We start from the raw sequence: 21,164 nt of genomic DNA, 5'->3' as shown, positions 1-21,164 counted from the left end.
CAAACTGTTGGGATTAAATTTGTAATGCAAAAAGCATGCAGCAGCTAGCACAATGCATGGCAATCACTATAACAGGCAGGGAAACAAAATATCTGGTGTTCTGTCAAGATCCTTAGCAATTTTCAAATAGCCCATGGAGGGGAGGGGAAGGGGGTTTGGGAACTACTTGCCTGGGGAATAGAAGTGTATGTTGCCACACAAACTGGCCTCTTTGTGCAAATCTATTGTTGCTATTTCTATCAGACCAGCGGTTCCCAAATGTTTCAGGCTGGTGCGCACCCTTGTTCCCTAAACTCATTCCCTGTTACCCTTGCCCTATAGCATTAATGAAAACAGCAGTTGGCTTGAGTCACTTGAGGAAGATAATAACACAATAAGATTCAAAACAGTAACAATAAATTGCATGTTTATTTGAAATCAAATTAAAACTATTTAGTTTAATTAATTCACATAAAACGTGATGAAGTTGATCCAGTTTCTTTTATGATGCTCTCGAGCAAATGCCTGCTTAATTTCTTGAACCTAAAAGCATTGTTTGCCCTTGGACCACCCTCTGAGCCCCACTTAGGGGAGATGTCATTGCTCAATGGCAGAGCATGTGCCTGGCAGGCAAATGGTCCCAGGTTCAGTTCCTGGCATCTCCAGGTGAGGTAGGGCTAACAGAGACTCCTGTACGAAATCCTGGAGTGCTGCTGCCAGCAGTGTAGACAATATTGAGCTAGATGGACCAATGGTCTGACTCGGTATGAGGCAGCTTGCTATGTTCCCTATGGCGTGCATTGAAAGACTGCATGCCCAAGATTTGCAAGATGGACTAGGAACATCACCCGATCTTGACATTTATTTCCTCCAGAGACGGCACCAGAATTTTGTTCCAAACTGACACTGAGACGCAATTGACGTTGCAAGATTTTGACAATGTGTATGTTTGCAGGGTGTGTGGTTGGGGGTGATTTGATAGGCTTCAGACAAGAGAAAGAAAGATGCAAAGGGAGATCCTGATTTCAACCCTACAACTAAAATTTCCATAAACTGCCTTTGGGTCATGCAGTGGGTGTTTTCGTAGATATACTTTAATCTCTTATTTTTGTATCAAGTCTGCTGTCATTTGTCACATTACATTATGCAAATCTTGGACAGATTTAGCACTCTGTGTAAATAAAAAAATGGTCATCTTGAGGGCTTCAGTGTGTAACTGTTGAACATCAAAAGATTGATTTTGAAGCACAGTGATAAATATTTGTTTGAAAGAGGTAGTCATTCTGGCAAAATCGAAAATGATGCGTAAATGTGTATAGACAAAATATGTGCGTTGCATACCATTTTCTTAATTAACATGCTGTACTGTGATTAATCTGATTCAACTGTCTGTTAAGTGGCGATGTTATTAAACAGTAGAATTGGAGCCAGCAGGAGCGAAAGTTTCCTGAGGAGATAGCTGCTTTAAATTTATTAGTCTTTTTAAAAAGTCTTTAAGTGTGTTTGTCTCAAAATTGTTTAGTCTTCATTAAGGTGTCACAGGACTCTTTGTTGCTTTTGCTGCAACCTAACTAACAAAGCTGACCCTCTGGAAATTTGTTTTAAACCTGTTACTGATTAATAATGGTCCTGGACTGCTCACAAGCTTCCTTTATTTTAAATCAAGTAGGTCCTGCAACAAAAAGCATGGGGCAAATAGCCAGCCAGCCATTATGCAGGATACTCCATTCTGTTCTCCCTCCCCACTTTCCCATTTCCAACCTTTCATTCAAGTTAAATGCAGGAAGTCTGACAAATGAGCAGATATGTCTCTTCTTGGACATTAAGATAGAAACCTTAGCTAAAGGTGTTCCCAGGTGCAATGGAAGTTTTGCATTCATGATGGAAGTTGTAGTCAGCCAAAGTAAAAAAGAGAGAGCAAGGATTCTATTTTCACACCAAGAGCAGACCTTTCCAAATACCTGCTTTACACATGGTCACAGCCTACTCCCCAAGCTCTTTGTTTAAGACCTTGGAAGTGTCAGGGGTGGTGGTCAAAAATACCACTGGACTAGCAAAAAAACACCCTTCTGTGAATCAGTATAGCTGTCTTCAATCCAGATTTTAGGTTGGAAAACTATTTTTTTCCTAAAATGTACTTCCCTCCCCTGCATCACGCTATTCTTTTACATATCCAGAGTGATTTATTATGCCCATGTTTAGGGTTCCCAATTGGATTATGTCAGGGGAAGGGGCTGCCCCAGAGACAGAAGGGGGGAGGGAATTACTGAAATGGCAGTGTGAATTTCCTGATCCAATGTTTTCTTCTGCCTCTAAGCCAACCCCACTCCACCTACCAGTACTTTCCACTGAAATAATCCATCTAGTCTCCATTTCACTTCAAATGGAAATAAATACCTCCTCTAGTCCAGACTCTGCAGTCTCCATTGCAGAGACTGAGGTAGATAGAGAAAGTAAAGGAGTATAAACCCTTACCGCCACCACCCTGAGAACCTATGCAATAATTTGCAGCCAACTCCTGCCAGGCTGAAGTTTGCAAGCTGCACGCAGATTATGGTTTTCTTTTTAAAAAAAAATTCTTTTAAAAAGTTTTAAAACTGCTTTTGCCCACCTGGAGATTCAAACCCTCCACTTGCCACCTGGAGGGCCAAGGCAAACCTGGATATCTGGCAACCCTATCAGTATTGACTACACTGAATGGCAGCAGCAATACAGGGTTGAAGGGAGGATTCTTTCCCAGCGCTTCATGAAGAGATTCCAGAGGGTGAAGCTTGAAACTTCTGCATGCAAATCAGATGCTGTACAGTGGACCCTAAAACAGCACACTTGAACTGTCTCCTTATGAGAACCATTGCACCTTTCAAGGTAGCTTCATGCAAAGGAAAAAAACTTAAACTTGTTTCAAAGGAAGTTATCTCTGGATTGTTATCATGAGAGGGTCAAGGAATCAGCCTCTCGCATTCCGTTATCACCACCACAACTATCTCAGGCCACTCACAAATCAGTAGATGTCCTTATAGAATGTAGATATTTAAGTAGGGGGGAGGGGCCCAAGATGGCTACGAGGTAGGATGCACTTGCCGGAGCTCCCTTTCTAATTCACTTTGTATGTTACTCCGCTCCTATCTTTCCCTGGAAGGTGGCATGGCAATGCTTTGATGATAACGCCAGGAATCCGCCTTGTCGAATCTTGTAAGGTCAGCGCCGTAAATCTACTTAACGAGCTGTACTAACGAGCCGATTAGCTGTAACTCAGCCAGCCATCGGCCATGTTTCCCTGGCTTTCCACCAGCCTTCGCTTGCCTTTTGTTGGACTCCTAGTAAATCGAGCCATTCAAGGGGTTAGCATGACGAACCTAAAACATGGCTGTACCTCTTCTTTGGACGACCTTTCCTTTAATACTTCAGAACCCATGTCAAAGGTATTGAAGCCCACTGGGCTGGACTCTCCTCTTAAGATTATAGAGCCTTATAGAATGCTTAATTTGGCACCCCACCCATGCCTGTATATCAGGATCATGTATCTAGACATGAACAAGACATGTGTTAGGAGTATTGGAATTTTCTGTTGGGGGAAAGTTCATCTTCTTCCTACCCAAGCCCTGTAATAGGTAAACAAATCTGAGTTTATTTTAGAATAGCAGATCATGTGAGTGGACTAAAGCCAACGTAAAGACAGTAGCATGCAAATGAACCTAAACAGGGTTGAACTGATGCTAGTCACTATTCCTCATAACAGTTTTCAGCCATGCCGAAAACACCTCCTTTACTCAGCAATTCCCCGCCCCCAGTCTTTATCACAATGAAGACTTTCCATTGATTTCATTTGCCCTCACTCATAACCTCTGTTTTGTCCTCAGTGGCATCATAATGAAATCAAAACTGATTAACCAATTGTTTTATTTTCCGATATCTTGTCATGTCACATGACAATGTACCGGTAGTAGTACTATGTAGTTCTACTATGTGATTCCTGGTTGGGTAGGATCACCCATATGGCAAATTCAGGAAGGAAGGAGCAGAAGAAGTCCGGGAAAGCAAGTGTATTTTCCCCAGATTTCAATCTGAACATTTTGTTGGAGTAACTGGACAGGAGAATTTATTTTCCTTCATGAGTGTAAATCACCCTGGGGATGAGCTAATCAAAGGTGCAAGATCAGCCAAGCCAGTTACTATGATAATAGCCCAGTGTGCTGACTATATCTGTGATATCTGAGCAGTCAGTTCAGTGTTCCTTAGTCTCTGAGTCTGCAGTTAGTCTGTTAGACTGTGTTACTTGTATGGTGAACTTGAACTTGTTTAGAGCATCAGAAATACTTTGTATCTATCTATCTATCTATCTATCTATCATCTATCTATCTATCTATCTATCTATCTATCTATCTATCTATCTATCTTTGCAGAAGCCTACTGTTTTGTTGAGCCTTATCTTCTGCAACAGTAAAGTATCTTGGCTTCTGTGTAGCTACAGGTACTGGGAGCAACTTTCACTGTGTGGGTATCTCTCCTGAGATTCCCAGTACATTTATTGTAGCTTCATTTATTCTGTTTTCTTTCCATGTGAAAACAAGAATGCAAAGCTAAGGAATCATCAAGGAGATGGTTACATGGGATGCCTCTGACCCATTTTGGGTGTTTGGGTTCAAACACAACCTGCCTGCATCCGGAGAACTTTAATTGAGTAGATAAAGAGGTTTCTGTAATTATAAAACTGTAGTAGGTGTAACAAGAGGCTAAATACATAGCTGTGGTTTTAATTAGACAGCTCTTCAAATTAGTAATTGTGGCTTCAGTAAGGAATCAGTGACTTTATACCCTGCAAAAACCCCATCATAGCACAGCTCATTCCTCATTATGTCACACTGTGTGAATCTTTCAGTACATTGGCATGCTGAGCTGAAAAGGCAAACATCGATATTGGGTTATCTTCCTGGTGCAGAAAAGCTAGAATGGAGATTAAATTCATTCCCATCCGAGATATGGGAATATATTGTTCTTTACCATGTATATGTGTGACCATGTCTGGAAGGTGAATTTTCGTATGTGAGAGTGGGTGGTGTGCTTATGTATATATGTATATTTGCATAAGATCAAAGCAAGCAGTAGAGCTTAAGGTTAAGGTAGGCCTTTGCAATTAGGGGTAGGGTCAGTTCTCAATGGCTCTTGCATGAGATATATTAAGTAGGCTACAACTTACATGCACAGCTAAAGAAAGATTTAAGATCTATCCATTCATCCCAAGATACTCGGGGTTGTATCCAGTGTTAGTCTTACTCAGAGTAGATCCATTGAAATTAATGACCACGACGAACTTAGATTCCTTAATTTCAGGGGGGGGGAACATAGCTGGATACCCTTCCAAGGGTCCCACCAGTACTTGCTCAGCATACTGCACAAACAGCACACAAACACAAACATATATAACACCATTTGCACTATACAATTAAAGCTGCATCATACCACATACTACAGTCATGGCTTCCCCCCGTTCTTACAATGGCTACCCAGATCCCTTAAGCAGGACCCAAGCACAAGAGCACTCTCCCCTCCTGCGGTTTACAGCAACTGGTATTCAGAAACATTTCTGCCACCAACTATGGAGGCAGAGCTAGTACAGGGTAATACTGGGAGGTGTAGTTTGTTAAGGGTGCTGAGAGTTGTTAAGAGGCCACTATTCACAGAGTGGTTTAACAAATCAGTTCCTCTTCCCAGGACACTGGGAAACTGGGAAATTGTAGTGCCGTGAAGGGTATAGGGTTCGCCTAACAACTCTCAATACCCTTTACAAACTACACTGCTTATGATTCCTTGGGGGAATCTGTGACTGCTTAAAGGTATATGATTCTGCTTTAAATGTATAGTACAGATGGAAAGTAATAGAGACAGCAGAGGGAGATAAAATACCCGTTTTTGACTGTGAGTGTTATCTGTGGCAGCGTTGTGGTCTGGGGTTCAGAACCCACCATCTTCTATCAAACAGATCTGAAGTGACAGCATTATAAGTCTTGAGAGAACATTGTGAATGGGTTCAGATATGTAAATACCTGCTCCTGTGTGCGACTTCTACTCTTAACAAGTAGTGCAGCATCAGAGAACATAATTGCAATGTAGTCCATCCTTCTCCAAAATAGTTGGAATGGGAACCCAAAATCACTGGCTGCAAAGCATGTTGTGACTTTATGACAGTGGGACTTGACAGCACATTTCTAGGCAGCCCACACAGAGACACATAGAAGCACAACACTGTTGGATTTTAGCTATGCCATGTGCTTTGTGACATCACAGTGAATGTATGGTTGGAATCTCAACCTCAACTCATTGATCTGAGAATACATAGCAGTAAAAGTTCTCAAAGATGCTGTAGTCCACATTAAGAAGCAGGTTCACCATCCCTGCTCTTACCCACTTCAGTGTATTTTGAACTATGTGACTCCTGCAGTTTCTCAAAAGGAGCACTTTTGCAGTCTCCTTGGGCTTGGTTCAAAGTAGACAGGAGCAAAATGGGTAGGAGGTGCCTAGTGTTTCTTGAAAGGCACAAGGAGAAAGAGCTTTACCCAGTAAGTTCAACCCATCAGTTTTGACTCATTCAGATGAAAGATGAAGAAATGTGTTGGGCATCAGGCTAAAAGTTGTAAATGAGGGGCCAGCAGCTAGAACATCTGGACCAAATGTATTCCATGGATGTTCTGTCGTCTTCTTAGCAGTTTCCAAACCCATAAGCAAAAAGTAAAAGGGAGGTGCAGTTGAGCATGAAATATGACAGCAGGACTTGACAGGTAGTAAGTTGTGAGGGTGAGTTAAGGTCTTAATCCTCCACCAACCCACACTTCCACATTCCATTGGCAAACTGGTCATATTATTTAACATGGAAGTATAGACCTAAACAGCTTTTCCTTCTGATGATGACTTCATTCACATGGCAGCTTATTCTGTTTCACCAACATTCCCCTAACTGTTAATTTCTGTGTTATGTTTGAGTTTTCACATGACATAAAAGCCACTACTGGAAACCTAATGGAATACGGTGGAAGCCTTGTGCTCATTTTTGTGTTAATTGGTTCCAGATATAATCCATTTGGAACCCCATTGAAACAGAAAACCACAGGACAGAATTTTGGTCAGTATACCGGTTCTTTACTGCTGTGTTCATGGGTGAATCATGGGCCTGGAGTGCCTCCCATCAGCTTTGACTGGTGGCCCAACTGTGTCCCTATCTGGACAGGGATGGCCTAATTTCTGTTGTCTGTGCTCTGGTTATATTCAGTGCTATTCTTCTAGGAAGAAAGAGGTGCCAGAATACACCATGAACACCTCCTTTGTTCTCTTATAATGGCAATGGTGCCCATCTGAGAGGTTCTAACTTTGAGGTAATCAGAGCATAGACAACACAAATTAGGCTGTCTCTGTCGAGATAGGGACACAGTTGGGCCACCAGTTGAAGCTGATGGAAGCCACTCCAAGCCAATGAGGCACCCTGAGCCTCAGGTGACAGCAAATGATCCAGAAGTACCCCTAAGCTACTTACCCACTCTTTCTCAGAACCAGCCCTACCATGAAGCAGAATGAAGCAGCTGCCTAAGGCAGCAAAAATTGTTCGAGGACAGAGCTGTGTGCATCATACAGCCTCCCCTATGTCCCCCTTGCAAGTCTGCTGCTCTCAGGTGCACTCCCCTGTTATCAGTTGTGGAAAGCTCACAGCTCAGCAGAAGACTCCTGCCTGAAACCATGGTTTACTGCTGCCAGTCAGTGCAGACAATACTGGTTGATCTGACTAAGTAGAAGGCATCTTCCTGTGTTCCTAAAACATTCCACTAAGGCCCATTTTGATGGATTTGCTCAAGCAGATATTTTGGTGCAAATGTTTAGGACTTGGCTGCGAATATGCAATTTAAAGTCAATTCACACAAATCATTTAATAATAAAGCAAGAAGCTTTTGGTGTGTAGTATCTGGCATCTTAAAATCAAGTTTCTCATTTGTTTTATTTCCTAAACAAAGGATCTCTCTCAGACTTGTCAACACAACCATTCTGTTTTAAAGTGCTGATTTACAACTAACAGCCAATGTATCCCATTTGTTACATCTCTGTGCTACCTAGAAGGACAGACTATAATTATGTACATTGATTTGAGCAATTATAGAGCTTGATTTTTATTAATCTACTTTTTAACCTACTAGAAAATAGTAAATGGTATATTGCTTATTTACTATATAATTATGTTTTTAGTAATGATTTATGTCAGACTGGATTAGATTGGTGGGATTTAATTAAACACATAAAGCAGCAATAAAAGTGGGGTGTTCTTTAAATTAAAACAAAGCTCCTGTTACAATATTCTGGTTGCATAAATTTCTCTTATTAAAATGTCTCCCACACATGTAGCCCTGCTTGCCATAAGTAGATAGAACAGTTTAAACTACTGTGGTTATCATGTTATTTTGCCTATGGAAAAGTGGTGAAGTACATCCTATCTAGGACGAAGGCTCTGGGTTCAACTCAGGAAGTTGCCTTAATGCCAGTTTGGATTGTTAGCCCATCCAGCCCAGAAATGTCTTTTTAGTCTGGTGGCAGCTCTCCAAGGTTTTGGACCTTCCCTTCACCTGCATCCTACCCCTCTAGAAATGTAAACTTTCTGGAAATTCCTTTTTTTTTCTTGGGCAGGGGACTGCAGACAGAAATGTGTTGTTGTTGTTTATTCTCCACCTGTGAATTGTTTTATTAGACAATTTATGTAAGCAAGAAAGTCTGACTATAGCACAATGTTGACTCTATGCTTTGATTTAGATTTTCGCACCTGCCAATAGGGCTGGCGATATTGATTGTATATTGTCCAAAACTGGTATGAAGTCAATCAGTTTCATAATTTTTGACCTGGCAATATATTGAGAATCATAGTATATGTATTGTGTGTGGCATGCAAAAATCACAACGCAATAAAAACTGTGAAGCCAGCCAATGCCTCTGCATAGCTCCATTCTTACATCAGACATCGTGATATATCAGTATATCATGATGTTTAGCTGGTGATATATCACAATGCTGAAAACCAGATATCACCCAGCCCTGTCTGCCAGAATTGGGTCTAAACTAAGCTAACATTACAGTGAAGACTAAATGAAATCTTGTTTACGATTTACAACAGGGTTTTTGTGACAAGTTTAAAGACAGTTGCGGTAAAACTTTGGAACTCTTTCTTGGTGTGGAGAGCTTATTGTTTCATATGCTGCACAAGGTCCAGGTCAGGGAATTCTGCTCATATAACTCTAAAAGCTGTGGGCAACAGCCAATCCCTGGCTCTCTCCAAGCAGAGAGGTTTCTATTTGCTTCCACCTTCTCCTCAATAGCCTCACATGTAGCTGGGCACTTTGGCAATGATCCTGACGTTCTTTTTGACTTGCCATCTTCTCTGCTGTGCAGTCTGGGGGCAGGGAGGTGATTGGGAGTTGGGCTGAAAACCTGGCACAATCCTCGGCAGCTGATACAGGGACCTCCAGTCCTGGAGATAGGAATGTCTGGATCCGGCGGCCCACCTGAATAACTTGCAGTTGGATATTATGGGTCTGGGCAAGGCTTTCCACTTAAAGCTGGTAAGAACAATGTCTTAGTACGAAGAAGAATAACAGCTTCTCTCTCTCTCTCTGTTTAAAATTCTAGTCATTATGAACAAGATCGGAATGCACTAAAGAGGAAAGAATGGGAACGGAGAAATCAAGAGGTCCAGCAGGATGAAGACTTCTTTACATCTGGCTTTAACCTCTTTGGAGAACCCTACAAGGTAAACAAACAACTGAAGCTGTATTCAGCATTAATTTCATTTGAAACAGCGCTCCCCACCCCGCAATTTCACCAAACATTAATCACATGTCAGTCCCTCAGAGAGGATAGCAGCACTGAGGGCACCCTCTTGGTTTCATGCACTGCAAAATAAGCTTCCACAGAAGTGCATTGACTGGTTTAATTATCTGTAGCAATTGGGGGTCCTCTGGGCTGCCACTGAGTTCTTCTGCATGAGATCCACCCAGCACTTGAAGTACCTAGTCTGCAAAGGGATGTTACAATAGCAAGAATAATTAGCACTGAAACAATTCAGTGGCAGTTCTCACTATGGCAATTCCCACTATGGAGATTGCAGTGATATCACTGCAAGAAAGCCGTGCGAGTTGACCGCCAAGGCCTTGCTTTCGCTGAGCTGTTCAACTTGTGACTGGACAGTTCCACTTCAGGTTGCGTGTTGGGGGCTAAAGCTTGCGTAGATAAATGTTCCTTCTCTCAGAATATAGAAAACTTGCAAGCTAGGCTACTTTTTATTGTGCGCAGCCTTTTTCTTCTGTATGAAAAAGTATAGCCGGGAAATGGGTTTACTAGTGATATCTACAGAATACACAGAAATGCCAGAAGCCTTTGTTCTCCCTGATGCATATTTTTGAAATTCTGCAGTCAGGAAAGGAGAGGTTTATATTTTTTATTTTTCCAGTTAAAACAAAAGAAACCCTACCCCACCACAAACTAAATTTAAATAGGACCCCTGAAATTATTTATTTATTTATTTCCCCTATCTTTGCTGAATTTCACAAGGTGTTTTTTTAATAATAATAATAATAATAATAATACTATAATAATGATGATGATGATGATGATGTTTTTATTATTATCACTTTTCATTAAAGACTGAGGATGATGGTTCTTTGAATTTGTATCTTACTTTCCACTCTCCCACCAAACTTTTCACAGGAATATAAACATCATATAAAGGGAAGTGCGTTGCTCATTAAAATGGTGTATCATCATTATGTTTGCTAGATGATCCATGATTGGTTTATATCACTCGTCAGGCTAATCCAGGTGGAAGCAATGGTATTGAGGGAAATAGTGTTGAAGCAGTAGCCACCAGGCAAAACAATGGAACTGGACAGGATTGGCAGGACTGGGGGGAGGGGGGAGAATGTGAATCTGTTCATGCAGCCTAAGTGGCTTTCTGCAGGAATGACAACCCACTTAGTTTCAATCTGAAAATTTTAACTGGAAAACACTTGGCATATCTTGCCACCTCCACTGCTTCCAAACTGGCACACAATTCCTAGGTGGTTAAGAAGGTATACACCTCATGCAAAAAGACAAAACAATTCTTTCTGAAGCAAACACACTCTCTCTTTTACCCTCATAACCATCCAAAGCTGTCTTTTGGGAGAATGGTTGAAAATGTACAGCATATCAGCAGGGTAGCAGAGCCTCTTCTGAAAATCCTCCAAGGGACTTCCTTGCCTGTGATTTTCATCACCAAGGGATGTTCCCCATTTGACTGTCTCTGCTGCTTTGATGATCACCCAAAAGCATTCCCTGAAGAATTCAGCTGGATTGAAATGCACAGATTCTTTTTTTCCTTTCCATCAATGACAGTCTTCGGCAAATACCACCTAGGGTTCATATAATGAACAGATAATGTGGAAGATGAAACCTTTCAAGTCTTCTCTGTGTAATAAGCCTGGATCTGAAGGCATGATTGTCCAAGGTCACGAGTGCAAATCACACAAGCAAAATTGAGGCAGAATTCATTGTTATTTTCTATCATCATTATTTTTAGTCACTAAGCATTATGTAAACAATCATGCTATTTTCTGCATTGTTTTTGGTGTTTCCCTTCCACTGAAATGCATTGAAACTAATTATGTAATTAATTACATTAGTTCCAGCCATAGCTCATAGCGAATTGAATAATGTAAGACTCCGATCTGTAGCAGCACAGAAACACTGCTGATTGCAATGAACACAGAATGGGACAGAAGTCATTGTCTCCTTACATCCCTAGCTCTTTTGTTGAGATATGACCCCTGTCCCTTAAATAAAAATGAATAAAATGAATAAATAAATTATTAAATTGTATACCACCCTTCATTTGTAGATCTCGGGGCAGTTCATAGCATAAATTAGGATACCTTTTGATCATTTCAGTGCCCACATTAATTGGATCTTCACTTCTGATTGTCATTGCTCTCACTCATAATGTCCCTGTTGGTCAACGAAGCTTTGCTAGTTTATGTTAATCTTAATTTGGCAATGATGGGAGAAACCCTGTGACTTGATTATGCCCACTTATCCAAATCACTCAATTATCCAAGTTCTCTGAAATTTCATCAAGAGAGCTGTTTATATTCTGTTTCTGCTGCTTCTTTTGCCGCATCTCACATCTTCAAGTACTCTCCATTGTTTGCTTCCTGCATCCACATAAAACCTGCTGTAAGTTTTGGATTATCCACCCATCACATGGGTTGTCTCCTTGGTCTTTTGAGATTGTAGGGCCTCCATACTGACACTGTTTTATTCTGTTGACCTGAAGCACTTCTTGCTGCAAGTCCTGCATTTGTCCATTTTAACTTCATGGCCTTTTCCACTACAACCATAACTTTCTATCTTTGTTACATGCAGTTGTTAGTTTTTCTTTCTCATAACATTGCTCATTCCAGAGCATGTGGTGTTATTCTGAAGGTGTTCATACTTCTCTGTGTCATGGACAGGATCTAGACACATCAAAGAAGCGTTTCAGTTAAACGCATTGTAAATTTAAACAGAGAAACAGGTAGAGAAAAATTGGGTTCCACAGTGCCATCTGGTGCCACAATGTTACATCACATATACAACACATATAAATCGCTTTTTCTTTACCAGTCTAGCTGAGTCCATGGTCTGTTTTTCTCTACTATTGCACATCACAGGCAATATGCGCAGGTAATTGGCCCAGTATATCTGAAGGAGTGTCTCCACCCCCATCATTCAGCATGGACACTGAGGTCCAGTGCTGAGGGTCTTCTGGTGGTTCCCTCCCTGCGAGAAGTGAGGTTACAGGGAACCAGGCAAAGGGCCCGCCCTCCCATCAGATATCAAAGAAATAAACAACTATCTGACTTATAGAAGACATCTGAAGCCAGCCCTGTTTAGGGAAGTTTTTAATGTCTAGTGTTTTATTGTGTCTTTAATATTCTGTTGGGAGCCACCCAGAGTGGCTGGGGAAGCCTGGCCAGATGGGCGGGGTATAAGTAATAAATTATTATTATGAAACACTCTAGCTTTCAAGTCTGAGGAAATATTTCTGTTTTTCATCTTAAAGCTGAGTTTTCCAAAGGCTACCCAGGATTGTTTTATTTTCCTCCCTATTTCTGTTTGGTTTTCTGTTCTCAATATGATTTTTTATAAATCCTAAATTCATGTTTCTTCAATGTGCTCTGTTTCTTTGTTTTATAATAGTATATCATTCTTTTCTTCAAACATTATTTTAATCTTGGCTAGATTCACCTTCATACCTTTTTTATTCTTCATTTTGTTCTTCCAGGATTTCTTGTAGGATTTTTTTTTTTTACTTTCAGCTGTTATGGCTATATCATCTGCATATTGTATATAATTTAATATCTTCCATTGATATTGATTCCTTTTTCTGACCATCCCAGCTTTTTAAATACATCTTCCAAGTTGACTGTAGATAGATTAGGTGATTAGCTATCTCCTTGTCTTATGCCTTTTTTTAAGGGTCTTGGACTGGTTTTATATGGTTACACCAAGCAAATGGTCTCTTATTCACTGACACTTTTGGTTGTCACAGTGTCCTTCAGTTCCACTGAAGAAATTCAGCTAAAACCCTTTTATGCAGACATTTATCACTGATGTGGAATAATTCAAACTGAGAAATTGAACCCAGTTGCTTCAGTGCAAAGTGAGCTTTATGGGCCACTGAGATGATAAGAGAATAAAGAAAGGGGAGTCAGGTTGAAAGAATGGAAACAATAAACAAGAGGAAATCTACCCAAAAGGGAAAGGTGAATCTTTTTGTAGGAAATAATTTATGTAGATAGCAGTATATTTCTGTAGAGAAGAGTGATACAGAACTCTAACATTAATGATTAGAATCACTTGCATCTCGGCACATTAATGGGCCAGTAGGACCTTTAACATGGCCTTTAAAGCCAGTTGGCTTGAAAGAGAGTCCCAGATGGCGTGGAACATGGCCAGCTGGTTGTGGAAAGAATTATGTGGAACTTTTTTTAAAAAAAGGCATTTTTTCCAGCACTTGCTAAAACCAGAGCTCATCTCTTTGTCTGCAGAAGTCTCTACTTCTGAAAGACTCAAAGAAGCAAGTACCGGTAACTGTAGCTTGCAAATTCTGTTTTGATGTCCAGTGCCTGGGACGTGAACAACTACAGCCAGATGTCACTTTACTCTAGGAAAAGCAAAATGTTACTTTATTAAACACTTTTTTTAAAAAGAAAAGCAGGGAGGGTCACATTTGGCTATTCATCAAGGACTCTGAATAAGTGTGAAGAATTATACCAGTGAGTCAACCCAGACATGGAGTTTATGTCTTACTGGACTCCCTTTCATTAGAGGTTTTTAAGCAGAGGTTGGATGGCCATCTATCATGTAACTGTATGCTTCAGTTGAGATTCCTGCATTGCAGGGGGCTGGATCTTGGAGTACCTTTCAACTCTACAATTCTATGATTCCCCTAAGTCTTCAGAAAAAAAAACTGCATGGGTGAAATGGGTTTTCAACTAGTTCTTCATAAGAAAGAGAAAGAGAGAGAGAAAGAGAGAGAGAAAGAGAGAGAGAAAGAGAGAGAGAAAGAGAGAGAGAGAGAGAGAGAGAAAGAAAGTAAGTAAGTTTAGGAGAAAACTTACTGTTGAGTCAGACAACTGGGATTCATGCAGTACCTGATCAAATGTTTATCCCAGACACCTGTAACTGGGTGATGACTACCCCCTGAATGATAGAGATCAGCCTTCCAAACAACATAGAAAATATATTAGCTCCTTATAATTCTTGCTGACCAAGCTGCTGCCTGCATACACATAAGGGATCTCATAGGAACATATGAAGTTACCTTAATACTGATTAATACCAGGTTCAATCCTCAGCATCTCCAGGTATGGCTGGGAGAGATCCTTGCCTGAAACCCTGGAGAATGACTGCCAGTCAGCTAGATGGACCAAGGGTCTCAGTCAGTATAAAGCAGCCTCTGATGCTGATACTGAACTGTTACCAAGCAACCAGATATTGCCATTTCCTCACCTTTCCAGAAGTGAAAATCCGCAAAGCGTAACCAGACCCTTAAGACGAGAATTGTCTAAGTGGCAGCAGCCCAGCTCCCAACCCCTTACACAAATGCTGTCTCAGCAATACTGCAGGGAGGATATGAGAGGAGGAGAACAAGCAAGCAAGTGTTCACCATTTGCATCGTAATTCTCCCAGTCCCTTAAGCACAATGGAATCTCCTTGTTTAAAAAATGGGGGGGGGGCTGAGCCTAGGCTAGCTTTGGCTGCTGCCCAAACAAGTTCATTGTGCAGCTTGATGGAGGCGGGTCAAGCACAAAGATCTTATTCTTAGCTTAAACGGAATGCACTTTTTTGCCACTCAAAATTACCAGTTTAAGAGGGTTTTTTTCAGTTTTGGTGTGTGTACTTTAAAAAAAAAAACCAAAACTGTTCCTTGTATACAGTGTAATTCTTAGCTTTACACAATTGATGAGCTTTCTAAATATTTACTTCAGTGAACAGCTCCTTGAATAGAAGGCCTCGGAAAAACCCAGAAAGGGAGGGGGTGCATTCTTCCTATTCCCCTCACCCTTTCCTCATAATCTTATACTTCAGTGTTATGATCAGGGGTGTTGCAAACTACTTAACAGATTTGGGACACAGGTGCATGAGTGTGCATTTGCAAAAAATTTGCATTGCCTGATTTGTATGGATGGGTGCTTCTGGGGAATTAAGATGGTGGCAGGGGTCTCTTCCATGCTGTGCTTTGCAGACTAACCCTATGAGCAAGGTTTCTTTGAAGAATAATGTTGGGAAAAGGTGGGAAAGGGCAAAAGAGTTTGGGGCCACCTCAATAGATTTGGGGTTCTGGCCTAAGGACTACGATCTAACAACACTCCAGGTTGTGGTAATCACTGGGGATATTCTTCTGATTGCTTTCCTCCATGAAATCCCATAGCTTTTTATTCCACAAATGTTCTGGTTTATTATTGTTCCACGTTTCATGTGCTGTAGGCCTTCCACACATGGCAATAATGTGGTAGCATTGGGGAAGCATCGCAGAGCAACTAATATGGCAGAATAAACTCACCACTAATGCACTTTTGTTGTGTCACAAACATGTGCCAGAATACACTTTCAGGAATACACCTGTCCAGAGAGACCCAGATAATTTTCTATTTCATTTTGCAGCAGAGATAAAAAGTAACTCCTGAATACCTTTAGATCTACCTTTTTCTGTTACAGTTGCATTGACAGAACCATGGGTGCTGATTATGCCTCCTCTAGTTCCACTTCTAAGTATCACAAATAATCGAAATGGAGAGGAAGCATGGATGAAAATATAACAGCATTTGTCATCCCTAAAGGAGCAATGGCACTGCTGGAACCCACCCCAGTTTAAAACTAGAGCCACACTTCACTCTTAGTCTCAACAAACTACATACCTTCTTCAGTCATTTCCTGGATTTGCATCCTCCTGTGGAATAGAATAGTTAATATTACCCCTACTTAAAAACAAGCACATCACTTATAGCCACACACACACACACACACACACACACACACACACACAAAGTATTTATTTCAGGGGAATTTGTATAATCATTAAGTTTCTTCAAGCCAATTCACACTTGGCTACCCTTCCCCTTTCCTTCAGAAAGTTACCCCTAGTAAATTACCTCTCTTAAAAAAAATTATTTCTAGCTGCTGCTCAGATATAACTTTGGCCCATAAAATGAGCAATAATCTGTGTACAAATTCCTGTTCATATAAATGGATTCTTTGGGGTGAGAAAGAAGAAACAGTCTGAAAAACAGAGTAGAAAAGCACTGGAGATGAAAACATAATAATGTCAAAAATGAGTCAGGATATGCTTAATAACTGCTGCACAGAAAATAACTGTGAATCATAGATTTGCAAAACAGACTCCAAGCGGTTCTAGAAAACAGAACAGAGGACTTCCAAATCTAGGTGGCAACAATTTATATAGATATGTATTTCTTTTATAATAGATCTTAAGCAATCTTTAGAAGAAAGTTGTCAAACAACCAAGCTGACCTAAAGCTGTAACAGTTCATGGTAGCAGAACCAGTGGGTTTTTTTTCTTTCAAAAAATGTTTAGGAGTATTCTCATTATCCTACTCCTATTGAAATACTGCCCTTCAATGAGGCCAAACTTAGATTCACAAAATGTTTAGGGGTATGCGTACCCCTGCGTACCCCCAGAAAAAAAAAACACTGAGCAGAACAATAATATTAAGAAAAGCTTTCTAAAGTTTTCTGTCTCGCAATGTAATACAACAAGTTAGGCCAGAGCTTTCCAAACTTTCCATGTTGGTGACACACTTTTTAGACATGCATCATTTTGTGACACATTAATTCAGTTTAACTAGCAAACTGGAGGTTAAACTAACCCCTTCTAGCCCTGAAAGGAGCACGGGGAGCTTTCATACAACACACCTAAAGACTGTTGCTGACAGACTAACATCTGCCAACCAATGCATGCACAAAGGCCTCCCGAACTTGATCAGAGCGCGACAGAACTGTGGCTTCTGTTTTCAAACCGGATGGAACCTGGTTTCAGGAGAAACACACCCAAAGAGGAGTATTTCCCTTAAGGCTGCAGGACACAGATGGATTGTGGCTAACGTCGTGTGAACCTGGCTTAGATAAAACAGCGGCGGGAGCACGCTGGAGTAAATGGTAATGTGAACTCAACCCCTTAGATAGCTTTAACTTATAACCTTCACCGTCTAACATAGTAGACTGCCTGGGGGTCCTGTTTGCCATTGCTGCCAGCCTTTCTACGCGCTTCCCTTTCCTTCTCCATTGGGGTACCCAGTGTGAAGCCCCTCCAGATGCTGTGCTCTACAACACCCACCAGTCCCAACCAGCATGGCCAATGGTTAAGGATGGTGGGCATTGTAGTTCTGGAGGCCGTTACATTGGCTACCCCTGCTCCAGGCTGGCAGCGCAAGGGTCAAAGGCCGGACTTGCCTTTGAGGACTCCAGCTGCTGTTGGTAGGGGATACTACAAACAGAGCAGGCACTAACCACTTCTTGTACCTTTTCTCTCTCAACTTGGAATGTCACATGCAGCCCAAGCCAATGGGTATGAACTCTATTGACTGCTTATATCCCCATGTGGCGAGGGGTGCCTACCTCACACACTAAGCAGGGACAAAAACAAATGCTGAAGTCTTTCTTTCCATACCTCAACAAGAGAGATGTTGAGTTCCTTCTTGTACGCTAAGGATTTTTGCTTGCCCTTCCCAGTTGCTAAGCTATAGGTTCTGATGATTCTGCGATTCTGTGCACTAACAATGGCAATCAAGAGATCTGTAATAATGAAAAGATACATAATCAGAGCATGTAATCCACATAGGAAACATTGCCAGCAGTAAAAGCCAACAGTAAAAGCATGGGATATGAAAGTGAAAACTCGCAGTGGTGGCAAAAATTAACTGAATTGGTTGGAATGATGGGGGAAAGAGTTTTTTTAAAAAAAACACGAGAAGAATTCGGAAGCTTATGGTCTCATTTTATTGAACAGAATTACAAGATGCAATCATTTAACGTTTTCTTGCAGCAGAAATGCAACATAACTATGTTGGAAGAGTATTACTGATCTATAGCACTGGCTATTGTAATAGATGCTTATAAATGTGGAACCTGTAGTGCATAATAGAACACTTTCTATCTGAAGAGCAGTTTTATGCAGAATTTTTTTAAAAAATATATGTTGCGTATGTTTGGTGTGTGTGTGTGTGTGTGTGTGTGTGTGTGTGTGTGTGTGAATGTAGACTTTCTCGGTGCAAAATTGGCACACAAGCTCATAATATTTTCAATTTAAATTCAAAGCTGAGGAAATTTTTTGAGGTAACAGAGCTTTCCTAAGATTGCATCCAAGGATTATGAGCTGAGAAAAGTCGTATTCTGAGTCCATTGTTTTTTGTCTTCAACAGCACTGCTACTTACCCTTGCTGCTTCTTGCAATCCTAACACTGCTTTCCTAGGCATAAATTCCACTGAGTCCAGTAAGATGTCCAAGTAAATGTTACTAAAATTGCAGCCATGCTGAGTAGTGAAATCACTGAGGTATATTCATTTTTTCATTGTTTCCTTTCTTGTATTTCAGACTAACAAAGGTGATGCTCTAGCCAACCGTGTCCAGAATACCTTGGGGAACTACGATGAGATGAAGGACTTTCTGACCAACCATTCCAACCAGAGCCACCTTGTAGGAATCCCACAGAATTCCGTGCCACAAACTCCAGTAGATAAAAATGAACAGACATTTTTCCCAGAACAAAGGAACCGGATGGTCCCGCCCCACCAAATCACAGGGCACTCCTCAGCTTCGATGCCGCCCCCTGCGGCTATATCATCCAGTTCAAGTTTAGTGCACAGTCACCAGAGCAGCAGGAAATCCAGGACAGACTGGTCCCGTGTCAGCCACAGCTCAAACGGTGGTCAGCCAAGTCAGTCCGGGAGTGGGCAAAGTCGGACAAAGCACAGCTCATCCCACGAACCTCCACAAGGCAGGTATGATGACCGCTATGCTTGCCAAAGCGAGCAGCATAAACCCGGAGGAGGTGATGAAGCCAACACAACGCCATCCTCATCACACTCGAGGAGGCATACCCATTCAAAATCAGTGGTGGCAGAACACTCTTACAAAGAAAGCAGCCACTCAAAGTCTCCAGTGGATCTCGAGTTTCTGGGCCATGGACCTGGATCTCCACTCCCATCTACATCCTTGTTGTCAGGAAACAGTGGTCTTTCGACTCAAAATTTCTTGCCAGGCCTCCACTGTAAGGGCAGCATGACTCAGCAAAAGCCCACCGCTTACGTTAGGCCAATGGATGGCCAAGACCAGGTTCCCAACGACTCACCGGAACTGAAGATGCCAATAGAAATTGAAGGCATTTATGGAACCCAACCTTTTGGGATTCCACTGGAAGGAAAGACCACTGGACCCAGCTCAAAGAATAAACTACCAAAGCTTAACATTCCTCAAGCTAGTGAAGTAAGTCTTATTTATCTGTTCAGTTGTTTACTTACCTATTTTGTCTCCAGGGTTTCAGTCCACTACACTTCCTCAGTTTCCTGTTTAACTGACAGTCTCTTACCCCACATCCAGACCATACTTTTAAAGCACTATGATACCAATTTAAACAGTCATGGATTCCCCTAAAGACTTCTGGGAGCTGAAGTTTTTTTCAGGATGCTGAAAGGTGTTAGGGGACCCCCTCTCCATCTCCCAGAGCTACAGTTCCAAAAGTGTTTTAGCTGTCAATTCCTCTTTGCAGGGAGCTCTGGAAATTATGTGCTTTCAATATCTGTTCACTGTTTGGGCACTGCAGCTTAAAGAAAGCTCTTTTTGACATGCTGTTTGGGTCTCACACAGATTGTTCTGTCTATTTTTAAGACTACTAGGATGCACGTCCTGTTATGCTTATCCTGCTACCTGACCCCAAGAGTGTGGTCAACATAATCAGGTCTGTGGTTAAAAATAGGAAAGTGTCAGTGGATTGCGGTTTTGTTGTTTGTTTTGTTATTGTCAATTTGAAATCTTCAGAAGAATTGCACAACATGGGTACCTTGGGAAGTATTTATACAGCAGATGGATAGATGATGGATAGATGAAGCCCACTTTCTGTAGTGCAAGAAATGTGGAGTGTTGATGGAAATCTCAGTAATCATTGGCTGCACCCAATGGGTAATTGTTCTCATCTTGCCAAAACTTGGTTGTAAATATTCTGTGCATCCAGGTTCATAGAAATTAATTACCTGGGGAAGAATGAAGACTAAAATCCTATCCACATTTACTTAGAAATAATTCCCATTGAATGGAGCTCTACTGACTATATAACATGTAATGACTGTAATTTAGTCCCTCTCCACGCTGTCACAACCCGTTTTGTCCCTTTAGTGGATTACTTATTTTTTTTTAAAAAAAATGGGTAAGTAGGGGTGGAGGTGAAATGGGAAAGCCTGCCTTGTCACTGCCACCCACCTCACCACCTCTACCACTGTTTTTTTTTTTTGTGAGATCACACTGGTTTCCAGCTAGATCTCACATGCTCTGTAAGATCTTGTGCAATTTTAGTAAGAGCTTGCTGGAAATTGATACGATCTCACTCAAAATAAGTGCTGATGCCAGT

General features: G+C 41.2%; 1 protein-coding gene across 4 annotated transcripts in view; it reads left to right on the top strand.

The window, feature by feature from the left end:
* AFF2 (ALF transcription elongation factor 2) overlaps positions 1-21,164 on the top strand; it is a 393,643-nt gene that overhangs the window by 101,082 nt on the left and 271,397 nt on the right. For all 4 annotated transcript variants that reach the window (XR_009557023.1, XM_060270428.1, XM_035113216.2 and 1 more), the window contains exons 2-3: positions 9,634-9,754; positions 19,136-20,026. Coding sequence is in view for 3 of the 4 variants with exons in the window: in XM_060270428.1 (XP_060126411.1) it covers positions 9,634-9,754; positions 19,136-20,026 (1,012 nt within the window). In the remaining variant the exon portion in view is untranslated. The remainder of the gene's footprint in view (positions 1-9,633; positions 9,755-19,135; positions 20,027-21,164) is intronic.

This window comes from Zootoca vivipara, chromosome Z (assembly GCF_963506605.1).
Source record: "Zootoca vivipara chromosome Z, rZooViv1.1, whole genome shotgun sequence".
NCBI lineage: Eukaryota > Metazoa > Chordata > Lepidosauria > Squamata > Lacertidae > Zootoca > Zootoca vivipara.
This window is presented reverse-complemented; position numbering and strand designations above follow the sequence as displayed.